This window comes from Gavialis gangeticus, unplaced genomic scaffold (genome assembly GCF_001723915.1).
Source record: "Gavialis gangeticus isolate Ggan-Ray unplaced genomic scaffold, GavGan_comp1, whole genome shotgun sequence".
Classification (NCBI taxonomy): Eukaryota; Metazoa; Chordata; order Crocodylia; family Gavialidae; genus Gavialis; species Gavialis gangeticus.
Window position 1 is genome coordinate 89,394,361 of NW_017729031.1, and position 14,245 is coordinate 89,408,605.

The following is a 14,245-nucleotide window of genomic DNA, read 5'->3' on the forward strand; positions in this document are numbered from 1 at the left end:
ATTCTGACTTGTATTCTACCCAGGAGAGCATGCAATTCACCAGCGAGACTCTCTATATGCTTGAAGAAGGGTGTTTGTGCCCAAAAGGTTGCAAAGAACAATTTTTCCAGTTATTTAGGTGGTCTAATAAAAGATATCACATCTACCCAAAGAACCTCTTTAGTCTATATCCTTAGACCAACATGGCTACACCCAACTTCCCTAAAGCTGTGAGGTTACACACTTTGCATCTCAGTAGTGCTCTACCAGGTGCTCACAGTTAACATGCTAAGAGTTGATTTATTTTCATAACTGGCATCCCTGATACTCACGCTGGAAGCCAAGCTTAGTTTTTCACTACTTTCACATGGCCAGGTTTCAGGAATCTGCCAGTAATTTCTGAACTCAGTGATTCTTCTGTAACTATTGCAATAGGCTTACTGGCACAGAAAGAGCATATTCCAGTTTGCTTACTCTTACTGAAGGCAACAAAAAACTATAAGGACTAATTTTTTATTGATGTTGTCATTGGATCTAAACCTTAATGAAAGAAAACAGGTATTTCTTGCCCATGCGTAGGGCAGAGGTGTTAACTGAGAAGGTGCCATTTTTACTTGCTCACTTCCTGGAGCAAACTCGCAGCTTAGTTTTATGTTGCATGCTATGTATCTGCAAGCATCAAATCAGCTTGAATTTTTCTTTTTTCTGTACAGAGATTAAATTAATATACAGAGTTCATATGTGTCAGGTGAATATTTAAAAATATAGCTGTATGAACAGCTTAGGATTACATGGACATTTGTGAAAATGGAAAAGGTGATTTTGTATTACACATTACTTGCAAAAAACTGTGAAGACACTTAAGTTAAACATCTGAACAAAGACAGGAAAAAAATAAAGTTCTGAGTCATGCTAACCAAAGATTGAGCTTAGTCATGTTGCATTTTTCTTTCCCTGTTCAAATATGAAAGTATTGTGTCTGTGGTTATTTTCAAAATACACATACAATTTGAAGGGTGTGAAATAAGGTCAAATTAATATTATAATGAACCTTAATAATGAGATTTTCTGCCTTCTGATCTATGCACCTGTGACTTAGAGTACAGTCTGAAATCAGGCCAGGAGAGAAGCATATTTGATGCAGGCTTCTTTTTTTCCTGTTTGGGGCTGTTATTCTTTTAGAGCTGTTCACTGAGTGTTACAGCAGTGATGAAGATCTGGCAGAGCAGCTGCTGACCTACTCCTGTGATGCCTGGGGTGGAAGCAGTTGTCTAGAACTTGCAGTGGAAGCTAAAGATCAACAGTTCATTGCACAGCCAGGAGTCCAGGTAAAGCCAAGAAAGAACAGAGACTTAGGTAGATGTAACTCAGATAGTCTGAATCATCAAAAAAGAATTTGTTTTATGTATGTCTTGAATTCATTTCCTCCTGAAAGGTTATGTTGATGAAAAAACTTTGCAAAAAATATATATTAAAGCAGTCCTGTGACACAAATGCCAATCACCTGGAAATCAAGAGTTTTCGAGGAGGATTCCACAGCAGTACAAACATTGTCCCATTGGCAAGTGTGAATTACAGTAGTATCATCCCACACTTGAGCATTTAACGTGTTGGCAGTGCTGCAAAATATAACTTGCTGTAAGCTTGATTCTTTTCTAGCCATAACCTGAATGCAAAGAACTGTGTGAAGATTTGATGCTCAGAAATATTGATCAGTTGCTGTAGGTGCAGGGATCTGCCCAAAGGTATTATGCCATGAGAAAGAAGCTTTAATTTGCAGCTGGAGTTCATAGGAGGCTTGTTTTTAGGAAGTGTACATCACCTTGCTTGTGTTCTGTTCACTGCAGCTGCTGGAAACAAGGATACCACCCAGACCTTACATACAGCTACAACACTATCATTGGGCTAACTATTATAAAATGGCTATTAGACCTCATCCCACATTCCCAACATTGACCAGTTGGCATTCAGATCAAAGCCATAGTAACACCTATGACGGTACCATTTTGCCAGCGTTTCAACCTTAATAAGGCAAACTGGAAAGGCTTTTCAGCATACTTTGATGCTACAGTCAAAACCATCAAAGCATTGTCTGAGAACTATGACCAATTCATAGAAGCTGCACAGAAATCTTCAAGGAAGAACACCCTGTGGGGATGCCACAAGAATTACATCCCAGGCCTCACTGTGCAAACCACTGGCCTATACAAAGACTATAGGTGACAGTATGAACTTTTTCCTTTTCCCACAAACACCATCACTACAGGTGAGGAACTCATGTTATCCATCACAGAAAAATGCAGAAAATCCTGGTAAACCCTGATTGAGTCAACTGATACGATGTATAATAGTAAAAAGGAATGGGTATCACCCCCACATGGGGTGGCCCCTACCCCCTACACAGGGTCACCCCCACATGGGGAAAAAGGCCATCCCCACCTGGGCCAAAAGTCGGAAAGGAGCCAGAAGATCTGTCTGGCTTACCAGGGATATTAGGGAGCTATTAAAAAGAAAAAAAGTAGTGTGTATATATACAATGGAGGAATGGCTCAACAACCAAGGAGGAATACACCTGTATTGCCAGGGCCTGAAGATAGTGAGACACAGAAAGCTAAGGCAGGCATGGAGATCAAACTGGCAACCAGTATAAAAGATAAAAAGTCCCTCTACAAATACATAGGGAGAAGGAAAAAATTGGGTTCCAATGTGGGACCCCCTACTGAATACCCAGGGGCAGCCCACAGTTGATACCTGTGAAAAGGCAGAACTCTTAAATACATACTTTGCATTGGTATTCCTAAAATCCAACCAGGGCTGCTCACCTGACCAGAGGTCAAGGGAATAGGGGGAAGGCAACAACCTACAGGAAATCAGCCCAGAACAGGTGAAGGAACTTTTACAATGCTTGGACATTTTTAAGTCTGCTAGGCCAGACAACCTGCACCCAAGAGTCCTGAAAGAACTAGCTGAACTTATGGCAGCACCACTAGCCAAGCTGTTTAAAGAGTCCTGGAACTCAGGAGTGGTTCTGGATGACTGGAAGAGGGCCAATGTGATGCTTATCTTTAAGAAAGGGAAGAGGGATGACCCCACAAACTACAGACCTCGGTCCTGGGTAAAATCTTTGAAAAGTTGGTTAAAGAGGCTGTCAACTACAAGCTGGTAATGCATGGGGTGCTAAAAACAACCAGCACAGCTTTGTCAAGGGTAGATCATGCCTGATGAGCCTTTTGTCCTTCTACGACCAGGTAACTAACCATCTGGATGAGGGACACGAGGTTGACTTCAGTGAAGCCTTTAACTCTGCCTTCCACGGGATTCTCTCTAAGAAACTGGAGAGTACTGGGCTGGACCAGTCTCCAGTAAGGTGGGTGGAAGACTGTCTTATTGGCAACTCCCAGAGAGTGGTGATCAATGGGATGGCCTCATCCTGGAGGGCTGTCTCCAATGGTGTCCCCCAGGGTTCAGTGCTTGGACCCATCCTATTCAATTTAGTCATTAACAACTTGGATGAGGGGAAAGATCCAGGATGACCTTGACAGACTGGATTTATGGGTGGAACAAAATCAGATGAGTTTTAACAGGAAGAAGTGCAAGGTCCTTCACCTGGGTAGGAAGAACTGTCACCACAACTATACAGTGAGTGGTGGTCCACTGGCTGGCATAGCATCTAACTGAGACCTGGGGGTCGCAATCAACTGGAAGATGAATGTGAGCCAACAGTGTGATGAGGCTGCCAGAAGAGCAAATAAAATTATGGTGTGCATCAGCTGATGTGCAGCCATTAGATCCAGGGAGGTACTCCTCCTTCTGTATTCAGCATTAGTGAGGCCTCGGCTGGAGTACTGTGTCCAGTTTTGGGCACCGCGCTTCAAGAAGGAAGTGGATAAGTTTGAGAGGGTACAAAGGGCCACCCATATGGTTAAGGGCATGGAGGGCAGGCTCTATGAGGAGAGACTCCAGGAACGGGACCTACTCAGTCTGAGTAAGAGAAGGCTGAGAGGTCACTTGATAGCTGTCTACAAGTACGTCGGGTGGAGCATCAGGAACTAGGAGAGCAATTATTCAGGAGGGCACCTCAAGGTAGGATGAAGACCAATGAGCATAAACTAATAGAAGGTAAATTCAGGTTGGACATAAGGAAAACTTTTTCTCTGTAAGGGCCATCAGAATCTGGAACACACTCGCAGCAGAGGTGGTGCAGTCACCCTCCTTGGAGGTGTTCAAGATGAGTCTGGACAGACACCTTGTTGAGCTCATCTGACCCCAATAACTTCCTGCCCATGGCAGGGGACCAGACTTCATGATCTTCTGATTCTATGATTCTATGTAAACTAAATGATGATCCATGAAAGGCACATCAACATTAGAATGTCACCACTAACCAAATTACTGACCAGATACTTCTCAATGGAAAAAGCCCCCAAATAAACAAAAAACCACTCAGGTCGGAAAGGTACAGGCATCCCAAAGACCATGGTCTTACAAGCCCCTTCTGAATGACAGAGTTGAATACTGGTATTAATGCACAGGAAAGCAGCCAGCCTTGACCTGACCTACTTACTGGGAAATCAAGCAATTCAGACCCCAGACTTGAGAATGGCCCCTCTCCCTACAACTCATGCACAGCTATTTAAAAAATTCCAAAGATACAGTGACATGCTCAGGTGCTTCTAAAGCCTGCAAAGATCCTTCTGACCTAAAGAGCTTCAGACCTATCTCTCTGCTATGCTACGTTGTACAAACAACTGGTACTGAACTGGCTTACCTCATACATGGATAAGCACCTAATCCCTTAACAGGCCAGCATTTGCCTTGGAAAACCAACAGTGAGCCAGCTGCTCAATCTACTCAACATACTGATGATAGTTTTGAAAAAGGCCTAATTACTGGAGCTGTGTTCATCAACCTAACAGCTGCTTACAATACAGTTAACCACCGGTGACTCCTCCACAAGACCTTGAAAACAACAAAAGATCTACACCTTACAGAGCTGATATAAACCCTGCTTTAAAACAACTTTTTTTTGTCAAACTGGATGGCAAGCGAAGCAGATGGTGGTAACAGATTGATAGCCTCCCCCATGAAAGTGTGCTTGCACCACTGTTGTATAATATCTATACGAATGACCAACCAATTGAACTGGAAACAAAATGTTTCATCTGTGTAGATCACTTGTGCATAATGGCCCAAAACACTAGCTTTGACCATGTCAAAAAATCCCGCAGCAAAGTGTTAATTGGCCTAATCTCATACTACACTGAAAACCAATTATGTGCTAACCCAGCAAAAACACAAGTATATGCCTTCCATCTGAAAAACCATGAAGCCAACCACCAGCTCAATGTTACTAGCCCACTGCCCAAATCTAGTTTACCTTGGAGCCACCCTCGATCAAACCCTCTCATACAAAGAACATATCATGAAGACAAAAGCAAAGGTGAGTACTCATAACAACATTTTATTATAAGCTCACCAACTTGAAATGGGGAGCTAGCTCCTCAGCCATCCAAACTACTGCTCTGGCTCTCAGCTTCTCTGCCCAGTGTGCATGCCCTGTATGTGAGACATCTGTACATGCTAAACACCTTGACCCCATCCTGAATGATAGCTGCTGATATATCACAGGATGTCTAAAGCCTACCCACCTAAACAGTGTGTACCTGCTGGCTGGCATGGTTCTGCCTGACACCAGAAGAGCAGTGGCCACTAGGACAGAATGATTAAGACAAACTGAAGAGTTGAGACACCTGCTGTACACCCATCCTGCGGCACACAAACGTCTGAAGTCATGCAGGAGCGTCCTCACCAGGACCCAACCTCTCTGCCTTACCCAAGGAGACATTTGTTGAACAAGAGGCTAAAGAAAATACCTGATAGTGAAAAAATGTACATCCCAGCAGCTGAGTCCTTACCACCAGGGGCTGACAAACCATGTCTCACCTGCCTGTGTACCACAGTCAGACATTCCAAGGAAGTAATGAAGAAGTGGGCTGATGCTATTTGTTCAACCACCTGTGACTGGCACAGAGCCTCAGATTATGCAACACCTGCTTCAATGCCTGCTGCTTGAAGGCACATGTACAATGAAAGATCTTGCAAGGTACAATAGCGAGGACAAGTATGTATAACAAAATGGTCACGTGTGGTGTAGAGACAAAAGAAGATGAAGGACTGCGGTGGAATCCTAACTTGAGTCTCCTTCAGATGAATGCAACTGCTCCACCTCTGTTTCAAGTTCTTGAGATCATTGTCACTTGTCCCATTAAAAAATGTTTCCAGGAGCTGGTGGAAGGTGGATCAAGATGGAGCTTTGGGCCTGTGCAGTAGCTTTTCTTTTCTTTGATCTTAGTAGTTCGATATTTCTGCTGATCTCAACAGTTCTTAGGCACTAGAAATTCAATGCCTTAATATATTCCAAAATAATTTGTTATTGCATGTTCTTTATTTTACCTCTGTATATTCTAATCAGCTTCAGTGAGGCCTTTCTTCTCTTTGCTATAGAATTTCCTTTCCAAGCAGTGGTATGGAGAGATCTCAAGAGACACCAAGAACTGGAAGATTATATTGTGTCTTTTCCTTTTCCCTTTAATTGGCTGTGGGTTCATCTCCTTCAGGTAAAGAACAGAACACTGTTTAGCAAAAAAGTGAAGGGAAAAAATGATATGATCTTTCTACGTAGGGGCTTATATAGGGTTCATGTCATTATAGTACGATTTGCCAAAGGCTGTGCAGAGGGTGTGACAGATCTAGAAACTGGACTCAAGAAAACCAGGGTCCCTGTTGAATGTCTTACTCACAAAATCATTTTTCATGTCTCAGTCTCTCTGTAACTGATGTTGATGTGAACACCCTAATAAGAATAGAAAATATTTAAATTGTCAATAGCCAACAAATATTGTTTCCACCTGATAACCTATCTGCAAATAGGATCATGACCTTGGTAACAATTTTAATTGGCAAGTGATCACATCAGCTCTTGATTAGCTGAGAGTGCTAATAAGATGCCTGTTGGTGGAATGAGATAATGCCATAGATACAGTTGCGCCTAATCACAGTCCTTCAGGGTCATAGTTGGCCACCCTGCAAATATATGTGAAGTCAGACCAATTTTAATGGATGTAACTCAGACCACACCTACTTGACTGCACTTAATCACCAATTTCACATGCTTTTCACATAAATTATTTCACACACTTAAATTATTTCACATTTTAGTTTTTAGAAATGTCTGCTTGTTTTAATAAATCTTTCTTCAATTGTCTAGGAAAAAGCCTATGGAGAAGAGTAAGAAGCTCATCTTGTATTATTTATCATTCTTCACTTCCCCATTTGTGGTTTTCTCCTGGACTGTCATTTTCTACATCATGTTCCTGCTGCTTTTTGCTTATGTCCTGCTTATGGACTTCCAGAAGGAACCCACCGTGCTGGAGGAGCTACTTTATGTTCTGGTCTTCATCCTGCTTTGTGATGAAGTGAGACAAGTAGGCAGTGCTTGCAAACCAAATACTGTTTATTTCCAGGCAGATGCTTTTTCCCCTTAGATGCCAACACACAATGAGGTCTCCTTGAAGTTATGTGCAAAATGTTCTGCATAAAAGGCCTTTAGCTAACTCAAGTGAAGTGGCTTATGGTTGGCGTATGTGTAGGGACCTACTGAAATCGTGATTATGCATTTTTTTGCAGAAAATACAAAATTGGGTGTTTTCTGTGAAAAACTATGGGCTCTGAGATTTTGGTGGGCTTTCTGAGAAAAAGAAGCAAGCAGAGAAAAGGGTGGGAAGCCCTGCAGTCTTGGAGCCTGGGAAAGTAGGGGAAGAGGGGCTGCTTACAGCAGGTGGTGGGGAGGCTGCAAGCAGCTTCACCTGGGGCCATGGAGCCCTGGCTCAGCTCATTGCTGGTGGTGGGTGCACACATGCCTTGGAGTGGATGGCAGGAAAGGGGCCACGGTTGCCCTGCCATCCACCCTGAGTTGTGTGTGCAGAGTTTAATTGAATGCTTAGATTGAGTGTGGCCCAAAACCATATTTCAATTGCCCTGATTAAGCCCAGGAAATAATTAATCCACATTTAATAACCTGCCAATTTGTGGGGAGGGGTGGGACTACCCAGAGTCCTTAGGCCAATTAGAGGCATGGGTGGGGGGGAGGGGCTGCTGTAATCAGCCTGCAAAAATGGCAGCCATCCCTGCGATCTGCCTGTGAAATCGGCTGCCTGCATCCTCAGCTTGGGTAAGTAACTCCCACACGCATTGGTGGTATCTATTCATGTGTGCCGAGTAGAAAGTATACTTGATTCTGGGCTGTATAAATTATCCCATGCCATTAGGTTCAAATTGCCAGAGCAATCTATAGCACATTGGCTATTTTTTAATGACCGATGGCTATAAATGTTGTAGGCTCCTCTGATGACCTGTTCAGCTATCACTGATATTTTTTGTCATTTAACGAGCAAGAGAACTGAGACTTTGAGGGGAGGTCTGGGATTTAGATGAGTAAAGATAGAATGCTTTCTAAATGAAGAACTAAACCTAGTGAGACTTCCTAATTTCTGTTTTGTAGTGTTATTTTTAGCTTATCTATAAAGATTGCTTTCTCTTGTCAGGGGAGAATACTTCTAGTAATAATGTTTTAAGATGATGGGGAATTCAGAATGCAGCTTGACTGGTGAAGAGATCAGAGGTATTGGAAGAGAGGGTTTATTAGTTCAGGGCTGGCTGACACAGGGCCACAGGACAAATGCCTTTCAGCCATCCTGTACACAAGGGCTTGTAGGACAAGCATAAAACACTCTAGAATGTTTTACTGCTATTATAATCCTACTATTTCATCTTTGGGTATTCTTAGGGGAAAAAATATTTTAATAAATGGTGATGCCTCATATAAGAGTCTTATTTTGTGGGTAGAAAAGGGAAGGCTTTATAAAGGCCTTTGTTACCTTGAAAACGTTCATTTTGTAGGCCAGGCATATAGGGAATTAGTTCCAATAATTCTCCCACTAGTTCTCTGTGTAGTCAAAATCACTTTGGAACTAAGTATGTTACCCTGCATGCCCATAATCATATCTAGTAGGGATGTGTGAAATTTCACCTGGTGTTTCCTTTTGAAGCTGTTTTGATGTGTTTCAGGCTCGAAGCAGTGAAACTGAAATGAAACAAAAGCCTTCAAAACAGCTTCGAAATGAAACAAGGGCACTCAAAACATTTCAAAAGTTTTGAAGTCAGGCTTACTTGGCTTCTGCGTCAGTCCCAGGTGGCAGCAGCAGCCTCCTGTCATCCGGCAGGCAGATCGGGGACCTGCCCACACCCCCAGGAGGGCTGCGGCGCTCTGCCAGACTCCTACCAGGGGTGTGGGGTACTGATTTGCCTGCCGGATTTCAGGAGTCTGCTGCTGCTGCCTGGGACCCCAGTGCCGGGAAGATCAGTGCTGCTGCTGGCCCCAGCTTGCAGCACCAGACTCCTGTCATCTGGCAGGTAGATCGGGGGCTTGCCCGCACCCCCAGAAGAGTTGTCAGGGCTGTGTCAGAATCCTCCTGGGGTGCGGGCCCCTGATTTGCTTGCTGGATGAGAGGAGGCTGGTGCTGCCAGCTGGAGATAGAGGCAGCACCGATCTTCCTGGCCCTGGGTGTGGAATTGCCTATGGGCAAAATGTCAGAACAGTATTGAAACAGTGAAACAGTTTCAATGAAATGAAATGGAACAGTGCTTTCGAAACAAAATGAAATGCGAAATGAAACACTGTTCCGTCAAAACGGAAGATGAAGCAGAATGGTGCTGTTTTACACGTCCCTAATATCTAGCTCAATTCCCAATGCTGTTAATGAGGATACATGTATATGGACTATTATACATGTGAGTAAAGATTGTCAGCCAACAAGTTAAAGTGGTAGATAATTTATTTGATACTTGAAGGCAGGCTGATATCTGGCAGAGAGCTGCTGAGCTGTGTGGCTTGGCTGCAAAATAAATGTTTGAAAGTCCCAGCCAGGGAGTCGAAGGTAGTGAAGTGCTAATTCCCTTGGGCTCCTTCACAAATTCCAGTACTTGGTTTCTCTTTGAGTTGGACTGTATAGAAGCTTGGCAGTCAAACTTCAAAGATGCATGCGGTTTGTGCCCTGCCTGACTAGTACACTTCATAGAGTTTTGGAGGAATTGGGCATGTTTGAAGGTCTTATTTCACTTGAGATGAAAGGGAGATTAACATTGCTTGGCATCTCACTAAAATCAGTATGAGCTCAAGCAATGTTAATGCAGGTATTTAGGAAACATGTATAAAAAAGAATGGTAATGTTTCTATTGGATACACTGGATAAAAATTGATCTAAGCTAAGAGCTGGCCCCTCTTGCTATACTGGAACAAAACTTTAATCTTGCATTTGACTACTCCCAACCATGCAAGTATTGGAATCTGGGACATTTATATGCATACATTTGTCTGCTCTGGCATGCCGGAAATCTAGAGCATTAGAGCAGACTCGATTAATCAAGTCTGCTGCACATGCTAGCTGATGTGCCCGGTCACATACATTTGTGTAAACAGCGAAATGAGAAAATGGTGGTGGTGTGCGTTGAATTAAAACACCTTCGATGTGTTTTAGTTCAAAAGCTTACCACCACCATTTTTTTTCAGTGCTGATGCACATTTTGCCATTTTTGCTGGATTGGCTGATGCACATTTTCTCTGGATTCAGACTCCTTGGTTCAAGTTTATCTTCTGGAAAGAATTTCTTGGGCAATCACGTCCAGTCCCTTGTGCTCACAGGCAGTAGTTAACCCAATGGGGCTCTGCCAGTCTTCATCCACTGCATGAATGGAAAACAATTGGTTAATATATATGCAGAAGATCCTAGGGAAAGGACCATGCCTTGAACTACAAAGGAAGATAACTTCCCCTTCCCCTCTCCAATCCCCATATAGACCATGCCATTGTGATTTACAGGAAAAAATCCTTCCTGGCCCCATATCTGGTAACTGGTATGGCCCTGAGCAGAATGGACCTCTAGGAAAAAACCCTCAGTTTTCTAAGTACTGGCAGGAATATCTGCACAGTACAGTCAGTCCCCGCTATTTCTACCAACAGTTTAGCTGTTATCAATGTCCTAATGCCTGAAAGGAAGGCAAAAGGAAAAAAAGAAATAAACAAAAAAAACCTAAACTAAACTAAAGTAAGATACCAGTGGCATTCATGGGGGCAGGGAGGGGGGAAGAAATCCTTCTGGACTTCAACTGGCCACCAGCAAAAAAAGTCTTGAGGCATGGGATTACAAGATGCCTTCCACATTACAAGTGCTATTTCTATACTTCAACCTGGAGGGGCCACAAACACGTGGTGCAGACAGAAGTGCAGCTCCCTGCTGTAAGGGAACGTTTTGCAGGAAGTGTTCTGAGTTGCAATGATACTCCAAATGAAACAGGAGTTTACCGTGTGTTTGAGAGGGGAGGGGAATCTAGCTGCTGGCTGCAAACCTGCAGCCCATTTCTTCTAGCAATGGCTCCTGCTCCCTGCCTGCCAATGCTGTTTTCAGAATGGGAGGGGGGAAAGAGAGCAGAGGGAGCTTGTTCTAGGGGTTCCCCAGCTAGCACTGGATGATGGAGTGGGTGAAATGGAGCGCCACTCCCCTTGCGGGAGGCGGAGCTCCAATATATCCAACCCACCCTCCAGTGGGGGCTGAAAAAGCCCTAAACCAAACTCCCTCTGCTCCTTTTCCCCCCTCCCATTCTGAAAACAGCTCAGTCTGGCAAGCAGGCACACGCAAGTTACAGAAGATGCTATGTTTTGAAAAAACTTTATTTGAACCCTCATGCTTTCTGTGGCCAGATTGGGCAAAAATTGTCACTTCTGTCTGTGCCCATATAATGCCACATCACACACACTAGTTGTTAATGAAGAACTCTCTGTCCTATTTTACTATCCCTTCGATAAACTTATCCAGTTCAGTCTTAAAAAGAATTGTGTTGTTTGCTCCCACCACTTTGCTTTGAAGACTTCAAAACTTCACTCTTCTGAACTTTAAAAATCTTCTAATTTCCAACCAAAATTTATAATGTAGCCAGTTTATAGATATTTGATCTTGTGCTGCTGCTCCTTTTCAGCTGGGAGAGCTCTTCTTATGTAATATTGGTCCCGTGAATTTCCTGGTAAAGAGTGATCATATCCCCTGTCAGTCTCTGTTTTACTAAATGGGCTAAACTCTTTTTGAGACAGCACAATAATTTCAAGTTAGTGAGAGCAGGTTTTTTCACTAACTAAAAATGAACATTTCAGCTGAGGACAGAATTTAGCCTGACATTGAGTGTTAAATCTGTGTAGTTTAAAAAAGGACATCAGAGGCCAAGACATCTCAGAAAGGTCAGGGAAGGGTGGCTGCATGAGCTCATTGTTGGCACTAGGTAAACTGCTGATTTCATATACACTAGGGCTGTGCAAAGCTTTGCTGGCTGTTTCATTTTGATGCTGTTTTGACTCATTTCGAGCTTGAAACAGTGAAATCAAAATGAAACAAAGGACTTCCAAACAGCCTTGAAATGAAACGAGGCCAGTCAAAATGTTTTAAAAGTTCTGAGCAGCTCCGCAGCCCCATGTGGCTAAGCCCAACAGGGAGCACAGCCCTGGCTCTCCCTGCCTCCCGCCACTGGGCTAAGGGACCTGGGAACTTACCAAGTGCAGTGCCGGCTCTGCCTGCCTCCCACCACGGGGCTGCACTGTGATTGGCTCTGCCAGCCCCGTGGAGCTCAGCCCGGTGGCAAGAGGCAGGCAGAGCCAGGGCTGCGCTCTGCCTCCTGCCACTGGGCTGAGCTCCATGGGGCTGTGAGCCTCTGGGACCTGAGTCCAGTGGCGGGAGGTGGAGTGCAGCCTGGTGCCCTGCTCTGCTTCCCCCCACTGGGCTCAGTTCCCCAGCGCTGCCTGCCGGATGACAGGAGGCTGCTGCTGCAGGCTGGGACTGGCACTGGGCGCAGCCCGTGCTGGGAAGATTGGTGCTGCTGCTGGCCCCAGCCAGCAGCACCAGCCTTCTGTCATCCAGCAGGCAGATAGGAAGGGCTGCAGGGGCTCTGCAAGACTCCTCCCAGGGTGTGCGGGCCCCCGATTTGCCAGGACACTGCTCCTACTCCCCGGCTCTTGCTTGTCAACAGCTTGAGGTGCAGTTTCCTAGAAACCTCTGCACCTCTGTCCTTGAAACACAGTAGGCTTCATGCTCTCAGAAGGGGCTACCATCCTTGCAAGTGTCATCTGAATCAGGCAAGAAATAACAAAGTTATAGGCTGTTTTGTGCTTCCCTATTATAGCCTATGGGCAAAACGTTGAAACAGCATCGAAATAGTAAAACCATTTAGATGAAATGAAACAGAGCAGTGCTTTTGAAACTAAACAAAACTCTAAATGAAACATTGTTCCGTCAAAATGTTGAAACCGAAGTCAAAGCAGAATGCTGCTGTTTCGGACAGTCCTAATATACACCGTTACAAACAATGCTGTCAGCTTCAGTTTGCTAAATTTAAATGTTCATACTGTTGCCAGACTATTACATTTCACAGAGTTCTGGAGCAAGTGTGAGTGTTTGAAGGTTGGATTTCATGCAAGATGAAAGGGAGATTAATTTTGTTTGGCATCTTTCTGAAATCAGTGACAGCTGAAGCAACGTTAATACAGATATTTGAGAAAACATGTATAAAAGAGAATGGTAATGGTTTTAATTGGATACAGTACATAAAAATTGCCCTAATTTAAAGCTCTAAATTCTATATTCTCACAGTGATGTAAATCCCATGTAGCCCTATGGAATCTATGGGTATCTAGCTTTATATTTGTTTATTTCTAGTCACTAAGGTGGGTGGACATTAAATCAGTGAAGTTATTCCTGACTTAAACTAGAAGGCAGGATAGAGTTGTACCTTATAGACTAACTGAATCAAAGTTTCATAAGGTCTCATAAGAAACGGCTCACATGGCTAATGGCCTCTCTCTGACTTAAATTAGTATAACTAAGGACAGACACCAGTCCTCTTTCTTATTACCCCATTATTTCTCTTTTCTTCACCTCAAAATAATTTCATCTTAAGGCTCCTTATTCTATAAAAGATGTGACATCATAACTGAGCTGTTAGTACAGTACTTTGCTTGTCTCGTTAAGGGATGCAAAATTTTGAGTTGTTCAAATAAAATGTAAATGTGGGAGAGGCAAGGATTGCTGTGGGTGATGCATTGCATTTGAAAGCTTGTCTACGTCTCCCCCAGCCATGCAGTTGGTCCAATAAAAGATGTCACCCACAA

At 43.7% G+C, this 14,245-nt stretch overlaps 1 protein-coding gene across 1 annotated transcript in view; it reads left to right on the plus strand.

Moving 5' to 3' along the window:
- TRPM8 (transient receptor potential cation channel subfamily M member 8) overlaps window positions 1-14,245 on the plus strand; it is a 180,221-nt gene that overhangs the window by 96,940 nt on the left and 69,036 nt on the right. The window contains exons 14-16 of the mRNA XM_019523359.1: window positions 1,162-1,307; window positions 6,484-6,596; window positions 7,247-7,463. Coding sequence (XP_019378904.1) covers window positions 1,162-1,307; window positions 6,484-6,596; window positions 7,247-7,463 — 476 coding nt within the window. The remainder of the gene's footprint in view (window positions 1-1,161; window positions 1,308-6,483; window positions 6,597-7,246; window positions 7,464-14,245) is intronic.